This window comes from Helianthus annuus, chromosome 5 (genome assembly GCF_002127325.2).
Source record: "Helianthus annuus cultivar XRQ/B chromosome 5, HanXRQr2.0-SUNRISE, whole genome shotgun sequence".
Taxonomy (NCBI): Eukaryota; Viridiplantae; Streptophyta; class Magnoliopsida; order Asterales; family Asteraceae; genus Helianthus; species Helianthus annuus.
Genome location: NC_035437.2, coordinates 115776640 through 115798572, shown reverse-complemented (window position 1 = coordinate 115798572; position 21933 = coordinate 115776640). Strand labels below are relative to the sequence as shown.

Sequence of the window (21933 nt, the reverse complement as noted above, 5' to 3'; positions counted from 1 at the left end):
AAAAAACAAGTGTAACCATTTTTTTAAGAAACAAGCTTTTAGAAAACATGTCGTTAGACTTGTATTAAGTTTTTATATTTTTTTGGAAACAAAGGTATTGAACTTGGTACTATGGTTAGGTTATATATCATAGTATGTATTGAAAAGGTGACACTATCGCATACCATAATAATAATTTAGTAAGGATACGTTAACAAAGTATGACATATGGTCACCATTAAAAAAATGCAATAGCATCTACACTTTTTGGCGTCATCAATAAAATGTACTTCCACGTTTTATTTGAATTTTTTTTGGAAAAGGTGTTAATGTTGTATTTTTGGAAACTATAGTATCAGTTTGTTATGTTTTCATGTTACAAGTAAATTTGTGTTTTAACCTATACGTGTTATGATTTATTTAATCAATACACTTTTTCTAGGTGTTCATGCGGACGAGGAATTTTATGTTCACCACACACCCAATGGGACTAGAATGTGGTGTCCTAATGTTCCTATTGTTTTAAAGCCTGTTGTTGGTTCTGTTTATGAAACGTGGAAGGATGTGTTCAGTATGTACAAGGATTATGCTGTGTATTCTGGGTTTTCTATTCGTAAGGGGCAAACCAAGAGATGGAAGGGGGTTGTCACTCACCAGTACATAAGGTGTACTAAATATTCAAAACCATAGATTAAGCGTAAAACTGATACTTTGGAGCATTCAAGCTTGACTATTAGGCAAAGTAATTTCACAGTGACAGATTGCAAGGCTAGTATACTGGTTAAGTTTTGTGAGGGCAGCTCTACGTGCACAGTGGTAGGGTTCAATGAGCACCATAATCATCCGTTTGTTGAGCGTTTCAATCGTGACCTAAGTAGGACTTCAAGGAAACTACCATTTGCATCCAAACAGTTTATCCATAACATGAGTTTGAACAGAATTGGTCCGATTGTTTCTCACAGAGTTTTAGTGTCCCTGATGGGTGGACATCACAATGTACGTGGCACGCCAACTGATTTTAAGAACTGGAGCCAGTCGGTTAGGCTTTATATTGGCGACCGTGATGCGCAACTTGTTATAGATCGTCTCAAAGAAAGATCCGAGAGCTTACCAGACTTTTACTATGAGTTTGTTGTTGAGAAAGGGCAATTGAGATCGATTTTTTGGGCAGACGAAATATCCAAGATAAACTACGAGGTGTTTGGGGATGTGTTAGCTTTTGATGCGACTTATCACACTAACAAGTAAGGTTTTTGATAGTTGCACTTTTTTTCCCTTTAACATATTATTTAACTTTTTTTTTTCTTTGTCGCACAGGTACAACATGATTTTTGTACCTTTCACAGGCGTTGATAATCATAAACAATGTGTGACATTCGGTGCTGGCTTGTTATTCAACGAAACCACTGAGTCTTACAAGTGGTTACTTGAATCATTTCTGAAGGCACACAAGAAGCAACCAAAGCTAGTTCTGACGGACCAGGATCCTTCAATGAAAGCTGCCATTTCAGAGGTTTTCACAGACTCTCGGCACCGCCTTTGCATGTGGCATATTATGAAGAAACTTCCCACCAAGGTTTTATTAATTTATGAATCTATTTTGAGAAGTTTTTTTTTGTTTCATTTATTTTAACAGTTTTTGTGTTTTCATTTGTATAGATTGCTGGAGACTTGTTACAAAACTCTGAGCTAAGAGCATTGATGCATCGTTTGGTGTGGAGTATTCACATGAAGCCATCTACATTTGTGACGCGGTGGCAACTTTTGATGGAGGAATATGGGTTACAAGATCACGACTGGTTGAAGGACATGTACTCAATTAGGGACCAATGGGTACCTGCCTACTTCCGTGACATCCCAATGTGTTGTTTGATGAAGACTACATCAAGATGTGAAAGCTCTAACTCAAGCTTCAAGGTCAACTCTTCTAGCGCTAACACACTAGTTCAGTTCATGCTATGTTACGAGACTAGGATAGACAATCAGCGTTACAGGCAACGCGTTGCAGAGTTTAAAACTTCATCTAGTGTATTCATGGACAGTACTGACCTAGCTATTGAGAAGCATGCTTTTGAGTTGTATACACATGCAATTTCTACGGAAGTAAGAAAAGAGATATACAAGGGGAAGCTGTTTTGTTACATTGTAAACACGGAGGATTGTGATGAAGGTTGTGTTTACTATGTGAATCAATTGGACAAACGTAACAATGCAACCAACACATTTACGGTAATTTTGATGTATCCTTATAGTTGCATTTTTTGTTTTAAGTTATTCATTATGCTTTTTTTCATAGAAGCTTAATTATGTGTTTTGGTGTTTTTATAGGTTATACTTGAGTTGAGTAACCAGTCGGTATCCTGTTCATGCAACAACTTCATCCGTATTGGATATTTGTGTAGGCACTTTTTTTGTGTTTACCGGGTAAACAATATTGAAAGAATCCCGGCCCAGTATGTTGTTAAGCGTTGGTCTAGGGACGTGCTTCCTAAAAGTTTATTTTCTATTGAGAGTCGATATGGCGTTGACACTCGTCCACAAGCTGCTGCGAGAAGTCAGATCCTTGAGATCGTAACTGAATGTGTGGACGCATTAAGAAGCGATGTTGGAGGACTTTCCTCTTTCGCTGAGCAGATAAAGGAACTGAAATGCAAGTTACTAAATGGAGGACCAGTTGATGACGAAGCCAACAATGATAACTATGCTGCTGTTGAAGAATTGCTTGGTGTTTCTTTAGATGGGGACGTAACTCTCGACAACCCAGACGGGATCAGGAACAAAGGACGCGGCAAACGCCGGCGATTGTCTAGAGCACCTCAGGATGGAACGAGCAACTCTGCTGTCAAACCTCCCAAAACACCCAGGCTTTGCCGAACCTGTATGAAGTACGTGACTGGGCATGATTCAAGAAATTGCAAGAAAAAGAAGAACAAGAATAAGAATAAATCGGGTAACGAGGACGAGGACGAAGACTCAAGCTCTGCGAGCCAGGAGTCCACTTGAGTTGGTATTTTTATGTTGATGTGTGTGATGTGCGTGTTTTGAAAACTTTTATGACGCCAGCTTTTTGGTCTCCATTTTAGTGGAGCGCAAGTAAACTTTGATCACCCCTTTTGGACATGCACATGTTTGCATGTGTAGATTATCTGAAAGTCGATGCACATGCATATGTTTGCATGTTAGAATGTATGTGGTTTTGGTATGTCGTATGGTTTTAAGTTTAATGACTATGTTTTAACTGATCAGTTGCATTATGAAATGATATCCCTAATGTTTTGTGTTAGAAGTAAACGTTGCATTGTTTGTTGAGATTAAGAAATGGGTGGTACTTAGTTGGATTTATCTTTTGTTAGTATGCTAATGATATTTTCGTTAGTATGTACCTGTTTATGCTATGTATTTTTTAGTTTTTTTTTTACTATGTTACATTTTTTTACCATGAGTATTTTTGTAGATTCTTTGCTGTGTTTGAATCTGAGATTTTTCAATCTTATGGATTTTTTTTTATACCATGTTACATATTTTGGTCGTTACATCCATTTTATGTATATAATTAGCTAGAAAATGTCCCTTTTCGTTACAAAAGCCAGTAACAAAAAAAAAGATGTATCTTTTTGTTACTTTTTCCCTTTTTTACCTGGCGATGCATTTAATTTGTCATTTACTTTCATATCTAATCACCACCATCCTTTTTCATTATAAATAAGTTTCAGCACCCCCCAATGTGTATATCCCCAAAGCATTGTTACCTACTTATCACACACAAAGCATAACAATGCACAAGAGGCCATGTTTGGTTTCCAAAGTTCCGGATGTTGAGGCGATCGATCTCAAGCCTGAAAAAAATGAGTTCATTAATGTTGGCAAGAGACTTCGAAAGTATGCATCGCATCCAGTCGGCGTTGGCGATATTCCTGAAACAACCCCTCTACCCGCTATGCCCATACGTACGCTTAGGGAGATTTTTACCAGTGATGGGCACCCCCGCGGGAAGAGAACTAGTTTTCCGACCCCCAAGGTTGAACCCGATGTGAAGCCTACGGCGCGAGCAATACCGAAAAACGAGCCTACTGTTAACGCTACAGTCAAGATGGAGCCAAGAGTAGTGCCCAAGGGTGAGCCTACAACATTCCCAAAAAAAAGAGATGTTGAAGACCCCACAACCAGCGATTGGGTTGATGATGTCTCATGGATGAGTGAAATTGAGTGGGATTCATATTTCCCAATAAACATATCAGTTTCCCCTGTGCCAGCAAACCCTTGCAAGTGCAAAAAATGGTTCACATGAACAAGCTCAAGTAGAAATTAGGTGTTGTTGGTGTGTTTTATTAATTATGTTGTTTTTTAAGATGTATGTATGTTTTTAGGTTAATTAGAAATTAGGTGTAGTATCAGGTTATCAACATTATGTAAGGAGTAATTTATGTGTCTAATGTTTTTGTAATCTTTTGTGGTGTAATATGTAATGGAAAAAAAAACTATCTACTTTGTGTGTTGTTACTTTATTTCTTGGGATGTATTATTATTTTTTGTATTATGTTTTTGGTTTATTCAAGTAGATATGTGGTAAACTTTTTCATAGGGGGGGGTAAGCCCCATTTGTTAAAAAAAGTAATGGAAAGTTAAAAAAGTAGGAAGTACATGGACGTGGGTAATGACAAAAGGATATATTTTACCATGGGACCCACAAATGGTTGGTTCATATCTTTATATTAGATCCATCATTTCAACTACAAGCTTCCAACTATCTCCATCTCCAACTACCCAAACTATATTCATCTATCTCTCAAAAAAGATGAAAAGGTGTTCATGTGGGAGGATTGCTGTTATTCGGACATCATGGACCGACGATAACCCAGGAAGAAGGTTCTATTCATGTCCATTTAAGGTAAAAGATTCAAACCCTAGTTTTATTAAGTAAACATGTGTTCTAATCGTGTTTTTTGCCCTTTTTTTAATGTAGCCTAGCAACTGCCCTTTCATTGGTTGGGTCGACCCACCGATGTGCTTACGGTCAACTAGGATCATACCAGGTCTTTTGAGGAACATCAACAACCTGCAAGCTGAACTGTTTACCCGCGAACAAGAAATTCGGAAGAAGAATAGGGTTATATGGTTACTGATATTAGCGTTAGTGTTTGGCAGCTTACTTGTTAGCATTGTTTGTTATGATTAAGAATTAGTTAGTACTTAGTTGGATTATGCTTATTAGTATGTTTAATGACATTTTCTAGTATGTACTTGGTGATGTTTGGTTGAATCTGAGATTTTTCTATGTTATGGGGTTTTGGGTTTTGTTTTTACCATATTACATTTTTTCCCACTAAGATTTTATGTAGAGTTTTGATGTTTTGAATCTGAGAATTTTTTATGTTATGTTTTTTTTGGTTCTTGTCTTTACCATGTTACATTTTTTTTTTGCCTATGATTTTTGTACATTTTTGGTGTATCCGAGATACATTTTTTTCAGCGAGATTTTTTTGTACATTTTTTGTTATATGTGTGTTTGATCATGTGCCTTTGAACCTTTCTTGAGTATTTTTTTTCCCCAACAACATTGTATGTTTTTTTAGATTTGATCACGTGTCTCCTTTTTATTTATTTATTTATTTTTCCCTAAAGTGTGTAACCTATGTATGCCCTTTTTTTAAGATATCATTTTTTTTTAAAATCATATAATAATGACACGAATTATTGAATAAGATACACTGGAAAAAACATAGATTTATCTCAATAGTTGAGTACATAATAACTTCAACACTAGATATGGTAAACAACATAGGATAAGTAAAGTAGCCCCTATATTGCATGAGAGAGGGAAAATTGGGGCACATTTTTTTTCACACCGATAATAGCAACTTGATGTAAACACCACTATTTAGTCAAGAAACGATCTTGGTGTGCCATACTCAATTTCAGTGCTAAGTGGTTCTGGGCTAAGCTCACTCTCCCACGGGTTGTGGTTGGCCCACGAGATAAGGGTGTTTTGAGAGTAACAAGAGTAATCATCATCTATAGGATCATCTTCAGGATCATCGATAGTTTTTTGATCAACTGCCGGGGAGGTCTCCTGGGTGCCGTTGACTGGTTTTGCTTGGTCTTCGAGCACCACAGATGAAGTTTTTTTGACGGGGGTAACTTGTGTGGTGAAGTAAAATGATCCCCAGTCAACATCCAAAAGTTCATCATCTAGCGACATCTCATCATGTGTTGTTGCTTCAGCTTTAGTGTTAGTAAGGAGATCACTTATAAGCTTAGCATCGATATCCAGATTTTCTTCAACAGTGGGCGGCATTGACGGAATGCAAGGGGTTTTTGTGATTTGAGAACACTCTGGGTTGCAATCCGATTTTGGAGTTTGGAGTTCGAATGAAAGAGTTCTCCGTAATCGTTTGGTAACCCGTTTTGAGTTCGCCGGTGATGATGGACTAGACATAGTAAGGTGTTTTTTTTAGTTCTTTTTTATGGTGAACAAGTGATGAAACTAAATTTTACATTTCACCTTATTTTTATAGACAATCAAATGATGTTAGGTGGAAAAATTAATTATATTGTTTACATCAGTTTACATCAACATTAAATGTACTACACTGAGCAACATAGGAGATAATTATTTTTTTGATTTAAGGAGTTACAATTTTCTTTAAAGATTTGGACTTTTGATTTTTGCATCGTTTTTTGTTTACCCAAATGCGACAGGTGTATATATATATTTTATATTTTTATTATTACACGCAAAGAGTCAATTTGGAATTTATTAGATGTGTGTACTGTAGTTACGAAATCATGACAGAGATACATTAACAATGAATATACTTAGAGATAGAAGTAGTGATTTATTCCTTTTTTTAATTGGACATAAGATAGAGCTAGAAGTACACATATTTTTTCCTTTTTATTATTTATGCCTTTTCATTGGTGTAAACATTAATAAGTGATAAGTTTCCTTTTTGTCCAATTTAGATTCCCCATATTGGGGCAATTAATGAGACTGTACTTTTATATATTTCTTGGATATAGTGTTCGATATGTATGTACTTATGCAGATTAGTCACTTCCAAGTTGGCACAACTACTTTGTAAGACTTCACTTTTTTTTTTCTTTATAAAAATACTATAATAGTATTTCAATTGAGTTAACATATAAGTTTAACGTTTCCCATAAGTACAATCTGAGAACTATCATGGCTTTTTGTCCATCTTAGATTCCCCATAACAACTACTTCATATATATTATTATAATAATGGGTACTATCATATATTTCTTGTATATGGTTTGGGGTACATGCGTGTACTTTTTTTTTGCAGATTTGACAATTCAAAGCTGGCATTTATGAAAATATATTATAATGAGTAGTTAGGTTTTGCATAGCAGGTAACTCGCCCCTCAATTTAATATATATTGTTACATTTTTTTTGGTACTGTTTGTTTGTACAAAGAAAGGTATTTTTTTGTAACAAAGCAATTCTGTAATGATAGTTATGGCCGCTTGACTAACGCTAATTATTATAGCAAAGAACACACATATTGATAGTTATGGTCGCTTGTCAAACTTTCCAGTAGTTTACTTATGCTTCACCAAAATGTTTAAGATGTCCGGATCAACGACAGACATTAATAGTTAGATACATATAGGCAACTGAGAAAGTACGAGTTTAAATTGTTTAAGTTGTACACCATAGTCCCATCCACACAAAAACATAACATTACCATACGGAGCAGCAACTTACACTGATAATGCAGCATCACGAACCTTTCCCTTCATCACATTCACATCACAGAGTAGTATGCGTGTAGCGAATTTTTTTCGGAGGGTAAGAATCTGTTTTTGCTTTTGCTTCCAGTTGCTACTAAAACCACATTCAAAGTGTTTACCAACGCCATTAAAATTCTACATGTGGTGCATAAGGAATACTGCACTATCCATTGGATGTGCACTTGTCGCCCAATGGATATCACACCTCTTAATCTTGGCTGGTGCAATTTTATCCTTTAACGGATGTTTGCAATGCTCCAAATAATTGTCCAGCATATGCTTCTGTAAAAAAAAAAAAAAAACGATAAACTAATCAGTTTTTGTATGAGTTCTTGTTTTTCATCCTAATGTTTTTATGGGAAAAGAAAATGACTAACCACTTTGTATGGTGTATCTTTTTTGTAGTAGTCTTGATGATCCCTAATGCCAGCTAAGGGTGTGCGATCAGGCTTGTGGTCTATGACGGTTATTTCACCGTTTTCCAGATCGAAAACAAGCATGTAATATTCATCATTCTCGAGGATTGGAAAGAAACCCATTTTGATCCCAATGAAATCATATGCGCCGCCTACGACCATCCTTTCGCCGAACGTTTGCATACGTTCATCATCATCACAAGTAGAATCCGTCAAAAGCCAGCTGTCCGGTTTTTTTTTCCAAAATAAGTTGTGTCAATAAGGTGGTGCAAGCCGCGAATCACCATAATTCAAAAGATGCATTTAGATAGACATACTTACAACGTTCCCAAAGACTTAATAAATCCAAAATCACAGTCAAAGATCAAGTAATATAGTATGAATACTTACTATCACAGTTGTGCTAAAATAAACCCGCGTTGGGCAGCCGTCGGTTCTGTCAAGTTCTTCATAATTCATCACATCTACCCAAGCATCAACTACATCAGAGCAGACCTTCACTTCCTCCCTCAAAGTGCGCATCAGCGTTTTTGTGAGTTCTAAGCCGTATATACTCTCGAAGATAACATCTCTGCGCAAGACAATGTTAGATATGTAGATTAGATTCTGGATATCAAGAAACTAGGCCTATTATGTTTTATGTATATCTTTTATAGGTGAACTTACCCAGCAGATTGACCAAATTTTTTTGTTACCCCGCTAGACAAGGAGATGACCATTCCACGTGTCCTGTTTTGCGAAAAATCATATGCAGTTATACATTTAAAACATAATAGACTATTTTAAAAAAAAAAACATACTATTTGGAGCAAAAACATTCCATAATCTATCAGAGGACCAAAGTTTTGCATAATGTAACAAGTAATATTTTTAATATTTTTAAACTGAAGCTTACATTGAGTACTTCACATCGAATAGAAAATCCCAAATACGCTGTTCTTCCGTTGTAATGTCTATTCCCATTTCGTCTTCATGGTCATCACATAAGCGGGCGAACCTACCAACTGGTTTTCTTCGTCTTGATTCGAGTTCCTTTATCAAAGCATTACATGTGATATCCTTTTCAGCCGTTCCCTTCCCTGCTCAATTTTAGTTTTTGTTTGTTAGTTTTTAATAAAAAAATGCCAAGTTTATTATAATCTTCGAAAGAAGTAAAAAAAACATGTAGAACTGACCTTCTTGATTTTTGTCATGCGTATCATCGACATCATCACCTGCAATTTTTTTTTCGTATTGATAAGTCGGGTTATCCGTTGTGTACAGAAATAAGACATGTTCATTTTTTTTGGGGAATTATGAGTCACCTAATTCGGTGTCTTGTGTGAGCAGGTGAAAGGTAGGCGCATCAAACAATCCTTGCATGTTTTGTGTTTCGTTGTTCTTGTCTTTTTATATTCATTCACATGTACACAGACACATACGTGTTAGTTTGTTTTGTGTGTGATTTGGTTTTCTTGACTTTTCTACACTTGTGACGGGTTATATGTAAGATGTAAAACTTACTTGTTGTAGTTATCGTCTCTTGATCTTTTGCCTCAATTTCTTTGTTGCCTATGTCTCCACATGTAGCATTTTTTTTTGTAGTGGCATCTCCGCACCTTTCTCCATCTATCATCTCTGGTGTTTTGTCAGCCTTACCCCGATCTATTTATTTTAATGTGGCCACATACACACATGTTACGCTTAGTTTGCAATTTTAGGACATACATTTTGGTGGTTTACTACTTATAGTTAGTTAAACATTTTACATTTTTTCATCTGTAGAGAAATGTAACATTGATGTCATTAATTTTTTTTTGTTATTTTTCTATCTACAATTACTGCACGTGTATGTTGTCGTGTAGGAAATTAAAGTGGAGTTTCTATTTCAAATAAAGAAATTAAAGTTAGCTTTTCCTCACATAACGTTTTTGTTAGGATTGTCATCACTAAAGTTACCTTTTGCCGACACATCATTCTTCATTTGCTTACCATCGCCATTCCCCTGATCATTGCCAGATGCTATATACGTTTAAAAAAATTAGTATCAGTTTATTATCACCCAAGACGTTTTTGTTAGGATTGTCATCAATAAAGTTACCTTTTGCCGACACATCATTCTTCATTCGCTTACCATCGCCATTCCCCCGATTATTGCCAGATGCTATATACGTTTAAAAAAAATAGTATCAGTTTATTATCACACAAGACGTTTTTGTTAGGATTGTCATCACTAAAGTTACCTTTTGCCGACACATCATTCTTCATTCGCTTACCATCGCCATCCCCCCGATCATTGCCAGATGCTATATACGTTAAAAAAAATAGTATCAGTTTATTATCACACAAGACGTTTTTGTTAGGATTGTCATCACTAAAGTTACCTTTTGCCGACACATCATTCTTCATTCGCTTACCATTGCCATTCTCCCGATCATTGCCAGACGCTATATATGTTTTAAAAAAATTGTATCAGTTTATTATCACACGTGCGTGTATTATACTTTTTTTTGCACCTTACCTTTTTTCAGTAAATTATCAGTCGCTGCACTGCGTTTTTTATTTCGCACATCCACATGATTCGGTTTATTCGAATCTGTCAATTCTCATTATTTTTGTGTTAGAAATGAATGGGTTTAAAGAGTCAGTCCATGACCACGATACATTAAATGTACCCTAAGTTTTTGAACTACTATACATAGGCATTTCTAATGGCACTGTTATTTTTTTCGGGAAAATGTAATCAAAATGGAGCTTGTTAATCCATCTTTCAAATAAATTTTTAACATGTAGGAGTAAATTGATTGTACGAAGAACGTAAAAAGCACTTTATGGCTCAACGAATCTGAACGAATTACGATAAGTATATTCTTGTTCCAGTAAGTCTTACCAAAAAAGTTATCTCGAACTCTATTTTTTTTGAGCTACAAATACATATGAATACTTTTTTCGTGTAAACGATTATTTGCAAATAAAAAAAGATAAATATTTTTTGTAAAAAAGGTCATACCATTGATCTTTGCCACTGCAGCCGCGTTTGGCACATCATCTTCAGGGTCTGCATTTAAAAAAAATATTCAAATTAGTAACAGCTTGTAGAAAAAACTGAGTACATATTCAATGAAGTGATACACATCCGTTTTCCCGTTGTACCTTCTGTGTAATCATTATCTGGGTTTTGGACTGTCTTGTTAAGAGACATGAGCACCCCAGCAATTTTTTCCCTTGGGGAATCAGGCCACAGCGATATCCTTGTTTTTTTTGAGTGTACAATTTTCTCAAATCGTTGTATCAATTTTTTAACTTGCTCGTTGTCTGGATGAGCATTGAACACTACTTCCAATTTTTTTTTGCACCGTAACTCTTTTCGCCTCCATCACGTCCAAATGTTTTTCTATCAATGCAATCTCATTCTACAAACAAAGTTATAAAATACATTTTAACCAATTTTCGAAAGAACATAATTATTTTGTAATTGGTTGTAATTATTAATCTTACACTCAGAACTTCATCATTAGCATGTAACTCTGTTTTTCTTGGATCCCGTCTAACCACACCAACTTCATGCAAATCCTCTCCACCAAAGCCACCTCTTTTTATCTCAAACCGTTCTCTTTTTTTCAGTTCGTATTTGCTCCAGAATACGATTGGGTATATTGTCCGGTCAACTGGAAATCCTGTGCATTTAACTCTGTCGACATATAGCAACTGTGTAACGGCGAAAAAAAAAACAAGCGGTAAGATAACAAAACAAATGTTGTATGCCTATATTGTTAGTAAGTTTTGTTAAACAGGACACTTACAGCCAAAAGTGTGAGTGGTCCAGAAAATGGAGATTCAGGATCACAACTCTTCCAGCCATCTTTACATGATTTGATTTGTTGGATCAGATAGGCACACCAATTGATTTTACTAAAATCCGTGTCTCCTCTAAAAGTTTTCAAAATCCACTCTTTCATTCGCCCATTTTTGTTACACTCAACCATGACGGTTAAGAATAACATCAGGAAGTCCAGTCGGAAATCAAAACTGTTGGCTTCATCACTTGTGAGTATAGATCGTGCCAGGTTCGTTGGTGCCACAAATCGTTTACGATATCGTTTTCTCCATGCTTCAACAGCAACATCAAGCTTTGAATATGTTCGTACATTTTGCATGTCTATGCCCTTCTTAGGAATCCCTAGAAGGTCATGGACAGACTGAACATCAACATCTATTGACCCACATGGCAATTCAATAGCCATTTCTTCTGGGTTAAAGTGGTCCACAACATAGTGGGCAATTTTTAGAGGTATCCCACTGATGTTGAATGACAACATTTTTCCAAAACCCATCCTATTAACGTCTTCTTGTTGGTTCCTCGTTAGAGACTTGATGCATTTGAACAACTGCATAGGTGACGAACGTGTTTTTAATTTAGGCCACTTATGCGTCGTTTTTGCGTGTTTGCCACTTCGGGTTTCCACCCGATCATGTTTTGCTTTTTTTGTTTTTTTAACAGCAATTGCATCCTGTTTTGGTAGAGCTGTATCTGCAGTCATCTGTGAGTCACCATCTGCTGAAACTAAGATAACAACTTTTGGTTAAGATTTACATATTTCATAAAGAAGGAAAGTAGTAGTGGGGTGTGTTTACGTACTTATTAGTTTCCTTTTGACATTTTTCTTTGGTTTGCTATCTTCACGCCATCGCTGAGCTGTAAATATACATTTTTTTGTAAATAATTAGCATTAAAGTACGTAAGCCAAGTATTGAAACATATATTCATTTTATTTAGACTCTCAAAGATCATGTCTAGCACAGTTTTGTACCTCCTCTTGTACGTGTTGCCGGCCCGTCCTGATCGCCCTCGCCTTACAAATGTTTTACAAAGTCATGTACACATAAATATTAGATTCAAGAAGAATGTAACCAAAGCTTCCATACATTAAAAAATGTACCTTTATTTCTTTTCTCAATGTTTTCCATCGGAGTGTCCAAGTCACTATCTGGTAAAACTGTGGCACCATATTTGTTTTATTATTTATATAAAGCATTACTATTAGACAATCGAAAGAAAAAAAATGCTTTTTTACGTACTTATTAGCTTTCTCCTGCGTACCTTCTCCTCACAATGTGCATCCTTAACTACATTTTGTACAAGTTTTATATAGATCATGAACTAGTAACAACCTTTACCAAAATATTTATAAAAAAAAAGACTAATTTTAAACCTTTTCTAGCCCCCCTTGTCCGCATTGCTGGTCCGCATGTATTAGTATCCGGTGTCACTGTTTTTTAGAAAGCTTATGGAAATTAGACATAACATGACAAACAAACATGTAAAGAATAAAAAGTAGTTACGTACATATTTGTTGCCTGTTTTTGCGCTTCTCAACCACCGGGGTATCACGAACCTTTTTAGCTGCATTTTTTATTTGTAGTCAACATCAATAAATACAAAATGGTTTTTAATCTGTAAGCATAATTGATCATAGTTTATCTAATTTATAAGCACCTGTGGTCATTTTTTTTGTCGGATTTGTTTTGCTATTCTTAGCTGTTACAACGGATCCTGCAAAAGTATGAGATAAAGAGGCAGTCAATATATGGACCACATGACTTTTCTAACAGACACATATCACCACTAGATAACAAATATAGGACTCCAATCAACAGTAGATCACTATGGCCCAGATCAGTTTATAGCAAGCAGAGTTTTGTTTCCTTAGAATGAACAAGTACACACTATCAGTTTTTTTTTTCTCAATCAAAATTAACCCACAAACCACCCCACCACCACCCCCACCCCAAATTGATCATGTGTTCATCCCGAAAAAGCCCTAATGTCACCCCTGTCATTTAACAGAAAACCAGATGTATGAAGTAACCGAGCACTTTGAAAACTGTTTAATAGTTTATATTCTTTATTTTCACACATCCCAGATCTGTATCTCTAAAAGAAAATTCATAACTACCTAAATTTTTCAACTTTCTTTTTTAACAAGTTAGATTATTTAAAACCAACAAAAACCCCTAATGGTACCTGTAATTAAGAAAAACCTAAATGGGTATAAAGCAATCCAGCATTTTCAAAAGTCTTAAAAAACCCTATAGGCCCAAACCATATAATCTCTGTTATAAAACACCCTAATTCTGAATAGCTAAAACAAAGTTGATGATTTTAGTCAACCAAGAGAGCGACGCACCTGAACCCCTCTCGTTTTTAGCCTGAATTTTTTCTTCCGGTGACCGTTGAAATTCTACGGTGATTTTCTGAATATCTTCGTCGATGAAGTTATACGCTTGATGAAGATGATGAGAGAGAGCGACTCTCCGGTGAAGATGATGAGAGAGAGTGACTCTCCGGTGATTTTTGGGGTTAATTTGAGAGCGGTTGTTGAAGAGTATGAGAGAGTTATGTGAGTCTGGTAATATTTTTGTGGTTTTTGAAATTGTAGAGTGATGTAGGGTTTTTAGGATTAGGGAGGTGTAATGATGCAGCTGTTTGATATTTGATGTAAAGGTTCTTACACTCATGCAGAGTATATTAATCTTTTCCCATATTGCCCCTTTAGGTACATAATTTATATTAAAAAATAGTGAGAAAGGAATTCATATTTCACTAGTGACGAAAATGAATCTCAACCATCCATCAAGCTTAATCAATGGTAGTTAATGGGTTTTCAGGGTTTAGTCAACTCAACCGGGTTTTCGATTTATCCTTGCCCTATATATATATATATATATATATATATATATAGATAGGCCTTATTTCGATTTGGGCCCAGAGTGGTCGTCCACCTAACACTACTCTGGCCAGCCCTACTCCATCCTAGAGGATAGAAAAACTGCTTTCAAGAGCACCTTGAAACAAAATTTGTGTGTGGTAAAAGATTATTATTTTAAACATTCTATAACGAAAATGGAACTTGTTTTTCAAGTCCTAATAATGATTATTGATTTTTGTAGTTAGCAGCGGAGCTAGAATTCTAGAAGCAATAACTTTGCCACAGTAATTAGCTTTTTGCCATAACGTTTTAGTTAGTTTTTTTTTTAATGACTAATTTCTTTAATCCAATGTCCTTTGTGGGACTTGAACCTAAGAATTTCTCTTTCCCAATCTAGGTGTTTTTTTTTAAAGGCCAACAAAGCAATTTTATATATACAGATGCTAACAATAGTTAGACATACACCAAATTACATCCACCCAGATACATACAGTCTAGAAGAAACAACCAATTGCTACATTAAACCCCCATACTTAATACATTTGCCATGCACCAGTTGTCCCAAGAAAGAGCAAAAACCTTTGCTCTGTTTCTAAGCCAAAGGTGACTTAAGACCTTTATTTCATCCAAGACTTCTCCAACTTTCTGCAGCGAGTTGTTAAAGACTGCCTCATTACGAGCTCGCCAAATGCACCAGATAGTAGTGAGACTTACCATATAAATAACTTTCTTCCACTTCGTCGATCCGCGGTTTTGTTCATGAATTTTCAGAATATCTCTAGCTTCAAATAAAATACATGGGGGCAGCCTCCACCACTGCATAACCTTGTCCCAAACCTGCTGTGAAAACGGACAAAGCGCAAACACATGGTCTACGTTTTCCTCGAACAATCTAGGTGTTTTTAAAGGCTTTGCCTTTGCTAATGGACCACCACCCCATTGGTTAACGTTTTAGTTAGCATTTGATTTTAACTAGAATTAAGACCCGCGCGCGTTGCGGTGCAGATTCTTCACAAACATCGAATGGATTAGTCCAAACGTTATGTGATGCGTTAAGTCCGTTAACCATATGAAAACACGCATTTTGACGTATCTGATTAAACTCAATGTAACCTATATAAGCATTGCGATTGGATCAAAATATAAAGTAGATCAAATTATAGAGTAAAATCATAACGTATTACATATGACCCGAGTCATACATAGAAAACGTAACGGGTATAACGCAAAAGTTGACAGGTATAATAAAAAAAGAGATTAACTAGAGGTTTTAAAAAAAGGAAAAACGAAACCACAATTTGACTCCACTTGGATCCAAACAAAATTTACAAAACATTCACAAAATAATCACGAAAACATATTATATTTGATCCGACTCGTTTCCAAAAAAAGTTTACGTCGAAACATACACCAAGTTGAATTTATACCGAAACGGTTTTAAACTAAAACGTATTATATTTAACCTGATTCGTTTCCAGAAAAAGTTTACGTCGAAATATAGAGCAAACCAAATTTATACGGACACGTACATAAAAATATACACGTAAAAAAATTAGTTTTTCTTAAGTAAAGAAGATATATGGGTAAACTCGAAACAAATTATCAAAAAAAAACTTAATAGGTAAAATATATTCGCAAAATCGTGGCAAGTAGCACTAATGCTACACCACTGCTAGCGACCATCAACATTAGAAAAGCTCGTGCAAATAAAACAAATAAAAAGGTAAAAAATAACACCTAACAAAAAAAAAACGTAAAATGTTGAACCACGCATGCCCGTTGCGGCGTGTTAATGCGAAGAAGTTAGACATAAACGTAAAACATAGAAAAGAAAAATTAAGTCGATTCAGGACCCGCGCGTTGCGACGAACTTGCTAAATGGAGAAAAATAGACGCATTGCGATTGGCCTGTCAAATGGGAAAAAACGTTGAACCCCACACACACGTTGCGACGTATTGACTCGCAAAATATAAAAAGAAACGTAAAACAAAAAACTTGTGAAAGATGAAAAATATGGTGGATAAAAGTTGAAAATATAAAAGTGTTAGGGTTAAATTGTAAAAAATGAAAAACTTTGGTTTAAAATTAAAAAAGTAGAAGAGGTTAAAATGTAAAAGATAAAACCTTTTGAGTTAAAAGTAGAAAATACAACTTTCTTTTTTTTAAAAACCTCCTATGCATATATTACAACCATATAAAGCAACAAAATATTGGAAATTTATAGGTTGGAAATGGAAATATGATTTACATCAGGACACTCCATGTGGAAACCTTAGTATTCCATATTTGTTACCCAGTATCACAGGATCTATTTTAAGATATTATTTTTATTACTTTATATAGATATATTTAGCTCTTAACTATACAAATAGATGGAGGCTACAATAATTAAGATAATAAGGGTTTCTTGTTGACTTTTTGAGATTTCTAGAAGCATAAACGTTGTAAATAGTATCTCATATGGAACTTTCATTATATATATATGCTCCATACTCAACATAAGCAAAGACATACAAGGGGACTTAGCAAGAACATCGATAAAATGTCTTTCAACCTACAAGTTTTTGTCTTCTATTCTCTTCCTATAATTTTTGCCTTACATGTTTCGAAATTATATTATTTTTCTTCCAAAAAATCCCATAAAAACCTACCTCCATCTCCTCCAAGGTTACCATTAATAGGAAACCTTCACCAATTAGGCGTGGGCATGCACCGTGTCCTTCAATCCATGGCTAAGACTTATGGTCCACTCGTATTGGTTCACTTTGGTAGTGTGCCGATAATTGTAGCCTCTTCCGTTGATGCAGCTAGAGAGATTATGAAAACCCACGATATAACATTTGCAAATAGACCGTATTTAAGCACCATTCGTAAACTTACTTATGATGGCACAGATATAGCCTTTTCCAAATATGGAGAGCAGTGGAGGCAACTCAAAAGTATTGCTGTACTCCATGTTTTAAGTAACAAAAGGGTTGAGTCATACCGAAAAGTGAGGGAGGAGGAGGTGGCGAGTATGATAAAAAAGATTCAAGGAACCAATGAATCCGTTTTTAATTTGAGTGAGTTAGTTGCTACCCTTACACATAATGTGATCTCTAGGGCAGCTTTCGGAAAGATATATGAAGGGATGGAGCTTAAGCATTTGCTAGACCGGACTTTAGATGTGTTGGGACGTTTTTGTTTTGAGACCGTTTTTCCTTCATTAGCATGGATGGATAGATTTACTGGATTAGAACGAGAAATTGAAAAACTTGCTAAAGATATTGATGAGTTTTATGATATTGTAATTGACGAACATGTAAACAAGAAAGAGGGTGATGCTCAAGGCCAAGATCTTGTTGATATTTTATTAGAAATTCAAAAAGATAACTCGACAGGGTTTCATCTTGAGAAAAAGAATATAAAAGCCCTCAGCTTGGTAATACGTCTTTCCTTTCTTATTCTTATTCATGTATGTATCTCTCCTAAATTAGATGTTTATGCATGAAATTTTACATATGCATACGAAATGAGTGCTGCTTAGAAGACACTATAATTAATATAGGAAAAACATATATAGTTGTTACGGCTTCTATCAAATATTAGTCCTTTAAATTATTTGGTACGTCTTATATTCATAAATACACACACATATTTTAGATCTAGTAGGTGTGTAATGTGTTCATGTGATGTGATGGGAACACAAACACTGGTAATCACGTAACATATTATTTTTTTTTAAATAAAAGATTTTCAACAATATCATACTCAAATTAAAAAAAACTAGTGATGGCGTCCGCCGTTACGGCGAAATTCGGTCGATTAAGTTTATTATGTCGGAGAATTGGATAGGTATTAATTCGGTTATTATGATATAAATATATGGTATCGACACTTGATATGGATTATCGATACCGATGTTGATATCTGGTTCAAATAAAAATATTTAAAATAAAGAAGCATAAACATGTTAAATAGATAATAAGGACATGCTACTTAACTCACATTTCGTACATGTATACCTGTTAAAATTAAATTATTACATACTTGAATTATATATTTTAAACACTATTCCTTATAATTGATTGGATGCATACTTGGCACACTAATTAAGCTAACTATTTTTTTCTCTATGTAAACTATCCATGTCTCTATCTCTCTAAACGCTCTCCTGTTACCTCACTATCACATCCATAATCACCATTTATATCCCAATATCCATACCACAAATCAATCTAGATCACATGAACGGCGACCACTCGGAAATGTGTGAAGATGACGTCGGCCGTGGAGCAGCTATTAAGTTAAGAAACTCTGTTGGTGCCGGAGAGTATTTCATCCCATGCCCAGATCATAGTAGATGGCACTGTGTGGAGACGTAAACCAGATCGAATGGTCTTAATCAGAAACTGATATTTGGTAGCAATACGGTGAATTACCCGATATTTCACCCACCCGGTGAGCAAAGGGATGTAATCGACCTGCAGATGTGTCCATGGATGAAAGGTAGAAGGAAAGAAAAAGCCATTGAGGTGACTTGTTAACATTAATGGCATTCTAATAAATAAACATAAAACTAAAGCTTTTGTGTGTTGAGGTCATTTTTGTAAATTTCTTTAGTGACACTCTAGCTAACAACTTGCTAAATTATATATATAATAACGTTTGTTTTTATGGTATAATCATTTTAAACAAAAATATTAATGTATGAAAAAGTTATATTAATTTAAAAGCTTGTGGAGAAGTTGGTGTAAAAGTCAACAATGCTTTAAAGGATTGTGCCAAATGTTTTAAAGTTATAATTAAAATCCTTAAAATTATATATGAAACTTTTTACCTTCCCATATGTGTAGAAACCAAATTAAAAGATTAATAAAGTCATATTTTCAATGGAGATTCAAGTTCGATTCCCACTTGTGTTATATTGGGGTAGATATTGGGCAATGATGGTGACAAACCCACCGAGGGGGGTTCGATCCTGAGCCGTACCCCGGTTTCATCCGGCTGTTACTTCAGCAAGGCATCTCGTGTGGAGGCAGTACGGTTTTCGGGGGAACGCCGTAATCAAGTTTGACCAACCCAGCGCGGATCCAGTTAAGACAACGTAGTATGGGCAGATCTTGGCTAGGACCGTCGTTTAGGCGGTGTGACATTGGGTCACTCAAAAAGAAAGTCACCGTTTGAAAAAAAAATCTAAAAACTTACAACCTTTTGCTTTTCATTTTCCTGTCTTCTTTCTATATTATTCTTTGATAAACGAGTAGATGACTAATGAGGCTTGAGGTACCGTTTATCCCCCATATATAAGTATTATGTGTACTTGCTATACATGTGTGAACCACCATAATGTTGACAACTAGGTAAACTAAACTACAATCTTAAAACAAAAAAATAAGTGAATGTTGGGTTTTACTAATAAGCGTGTCGATGTCACGCAGCTCTACACATATGAGATATCATATATGCACACATGTACATTTTTAACCGTCACCTATATACATACATACATGTGTAATTTGATTCATGATTCCTAGGACGTGTTTAATGGTGGCACTGATACCACATCCACTAGCCTCGACTGGGCGATTGGCGAGCTACTACGAAACCCACGTACAATGAAAAAATTGCAACAAGAGGCACACACAGTAGGACAAGGAAGAGAAATGATCACCGAAGACGACTTAGACAATATGCCCTATCTAAAAGCCGTCCTCAAAGAAGCCCTACGATTACACGTTCCAGCTCCATTGCTTGTTCCCCGTGAATCAACAAAAGACGTTAAACTACTCGGCTACGACATCCCATCAGGTTCGCAAGTGATGATTAACGCATGGGCGATAGCAAGAGATCCTTTAATATGGGAAGAACCTGAAGAGTTTAGACCAGAGAGGTTCTTGAACACCGCTACTGATTATAAAGGTTTTCATTTCGAGTTTATACCATTTGGTGCTGGAAGACGAAGGTGTCCTGGTATTAGTTTTGCAATGATTATTAACGAAATTGTGTTGGCAAATTTGGTGTATAAGTTTGAATTTTCATTGCTGGGGAACGAGCCTATAGACATGACTGAGAGTGATAGTTTTACCGTCCGTAGGAAGTTTCCTATACTTGTCAAAGCAACTCCTAGGGAGTAGTAACTTGTTGGACCAACTCCTTGTGTGTGTAATAATTCCTTGTACTTTATGTTATATGAAAGTGAGCTGAAACAAATAAATTATCAACTGCTGTATTTTTATTTTTTTTTATATGTCTACAGTATTTTTTACATGAACGTAGCATCCATCATACAATTGTCATTACATCACATCACATCACAGAGAATACTGTTAGTTTTAAGGGCTACGTGACCACACAAAACCCAAATAAAACTTGGGTTTTGAAGTGTCAGTGAAATCACCAATGGGTATCCGACATGGTCGATGGTGTACCTGAGGAATATTGCAGTTTTGTAAACATTGGTCGATGAATCTCTCACACTACATGGTGTGGTAGGAAAGGGTAACGGGAAAAGAGCATGCCCCACAGTCATCACATCACGAAAAGGCCTGTTTTGTCCTCCCATCACAAAAAGGGGAGGGGTGGTGAAAGGCAAGGGCAAAGCGCTAAAAAAGCAAGTGGATCAAACTTCCAAGTGCCCAAACTCTTGTGGCGTTTATGGTGGGGTGGCATGGAGGGGCTTGCCCTCCCCTCTCCATGCCCTCGTACTGTCCAATCTGATGAGGCTTTTAAGTTTTTGACGGGTGAAGGCAAATTTGTGACGTGGCCCGTCTCAAAATCTGAATATAAGATTTTGGTGTCCTTGGTACTAAAAGTTTCCAAATGTGGTGTTAATCCTTCATATGAGGTAGTGGGAACTTGTACGTTTGTTCACGTGTATGTGAAATACGAATTTCACATGTATAAACATGGAATCGGTTAGAGTTAAAATTGCCCATACGTATCCAAATACAGCCCTTATGAACAAGTGGCTGATTAATGTTCTAATGTAGGTCGATATTTGTTTGGTTAAAAATGGTCATATTTTACGGTAACGACTATATATGCAGGTCTCCTTTAACACTTGTATTGTATCTGTATCTGTATTTCTATTTGATTGAAAAATAGGTCATA

At 35.7% G+C, this 21933-nt stretch overlaps 5 protein-coding genes and 1 long non-coding RNA gene across 6 annotated transcripts; 2 read left to right on the top strand and 4 right to left on the bottom strand.

Moving 5' to 3' along the window:
- Positions 1–957: 957 nt before the first annotated feature.
- LOC110941055 (protein FAR1-RELATED SEQUENCE 5) lies at positions 958–2982 on the top strand. Its single transcript, XM_022182661.2, has 4 exons — positions 958–1223; positions 1297–1555; positions 1639–2208; positions 2308–2982. Exons 1-4 carry the CDS (start codon positions 958–960, stop codon positions 2980–2982), a joined length of 1770 nt encoding a protein of 589 aa, XP_022038353.2.
- Positions 2983–7519: 4537 nt separating this feature from the next.
- LOC110939090 lies at positions 7520–8344 on the bottom strand. Its single transcript, XM_022180953.2, has 2 exons — positions 8113–8344; positions 7520–8017 (listed from the first exon to the last, which is right to left on the bottom strand). Exons 1-2 carry the CDS (start codon positions 8332–8334, stop codon positions 7871–7873), a joined length of 369 nt encoding a protein of 122 aa, XP_022036645.1. The 5' UTR covers positions 8335–8344; the 3' UTR covers positions 7520–7870.
- A 698-nt stretch (positions 8345–9042) lies between these two features.
- Positions 9043–11332, bottom strand: LOC118492148. Its single transcript, XM_035989951.1, has 11 exons — positions 11284–11332; positions 11141–11188; positions 10652–10726; positions 10515–10577; positions 10374–10436; positions 10232–10294; positions 10090–10152; positions 9655–9795; positions 9456–9536; positions 9327–9365; positions 9043–9230 (listed from the first exon to the last, which is right to left on the bottom strand). The coding sequence occupies exons 1-11, from the start codon at positions 11330–11332 to the stop codon at positions 9043–9045; spliced, it is 873 nt and encodes a 290-aa protein (XP_035845844.1).
- On the bottom strand, positions 11306–12820 carry LOC118492485. The gene is made up of 4 exons (XM_035990563.1): positions 12770–12820; positions 11934–12694; positions 11629–11838; positions 11306–11543 (listed from the first exon to the last, which is right to left on the bottom strand). The coding sequence occupies exons 2-4, from the start codon at positions 12669–12671 to the stop codon at positions 11430–11432; spliced, it is 1062 nt and encodes a 353-aa protein (XP_035846456.1). The 5' UTR covers positions 12672–12694; positions 12770–12820; the 3' UTR covers positions 11306–11429.
- Positions 12821–13084: 264 nt separating this feature from the next.
- On the bottom strand, positions 13085–13406 carry LOC118492486. The gene is made up of 3 exons (XR_004893985.1): positions 13344–13406; positions 13210–13257; positions 13085–13127 (listed from the first exon to the last, which is right to left on the bottom strand). It is a non-coding gene; the product is annotated as an uncharacterized LOC118492486 (long non-coding RNA).
- Positions 13407–17365: 3959 nt separating this feature from the next.
- Positions 17366–21043, top strand: LOC110941144 (cytochrome P450 71A2). Its single transcript, XM_022182765.2, has 2 exons — positions 17366–18262; positions 20358–21043. Exons 1-2 carry the CDS (start codon positions 17384–17386, stop codon positions 20955–20957), a joined length of 1479 nt encoding a protein of 492 aa, XP_022038457.1. The 5' UTR covers positions 17366–17383; the 3' UTR covers positions 20958–21043.
- Positions 21044–21933: the final 890 nt, after the last annotated feature.

Coding starts and splice junctions, on each gene's coding strand:
- LOC118492485 (XM_035990563.1), bottom strand. CDS start 12,671: ATGACTGCAGATACAGCTCTACCAAAACAGGATGCAATTGCTGTTAAA. Junction 11,839..11,933: donor GACCACTCACACTTTTGGCT/GTAAGTGTCCTG, acceptor GCCGTTACACAG/TTGCTATATGTCGACAGAGT. Junction 11,544..11,628: donor CTAATGATGAAGTTCTGAGT/GTAAGATTAATA, acceptor CTTTGTTTGTAG/AATGAGATTGCATTGATAGA.
- LOC110941055 (XM_022182661.2), top strand. CDS start 958: ATGGGTGGACATCACAATGTACGTGGCACGCCAACTGATTTTAAGAAC. Junction 1,224..1,296: donor GCGACTTATCACACTAACAA/GTAAGGTTTTTG, acceptor TTTGTCGCACAG/GTACAACATGATTTTTGTAC. Junction 2,209..2,307: donor ATGCAACCAACACATTTACG/GTAATTTTGATG, acceptor GTGTTTTTATAG/GTTATACTTGAGTTGAGTAA.
- LOC110939090 (XM_022180953.2), bottom strand. CDS start 8,334: ATGCAAACGTTCGGCGAAAGGATGGTCGTAGGCGGCGCATATGATTTC. Junction 8,018..8,112: donor AAGATACACCATACAAAGTG/GTTAGTCATTTT, acceptor TTTTTTTTACAG/AAGCATATGCTGGACAATTA.
- LOC110941144 (XM_022182765.2), top strand. CDS start 17,384: ATGTCTTTCAACCTACAAGTTTTTGTCTTCTATTCTCTTCCTATAATT. Junction 18,263..20,357: donor ATATAAAAGCCCTCAGCTTG/GTAATACGTCTT, acceptor CATGATTCCTAG/GACGTGTTTAATGGTGGCAC.
- LOC118492148 (XM_035989951.1), bottom strand. CDS start 11,332: ATGTCTCTTAACAAGACAGTCCAAAACCCAGATAATGATTACACAGAA. Junction 10,295..10,373: donor GAATGATGTGTCGGCAAAAG/GTAACTTTAGTG, acceptor AAACGTATATAG/CATCTGGCAATAATCGGGGG. Junction 9,231..9,326: donor GCATGACAAAAATCAAGAAG/GTCAGTTCTACA, acceptor AAAATTGAGCAG/GGAAGGGAACGGCTGAAAAG.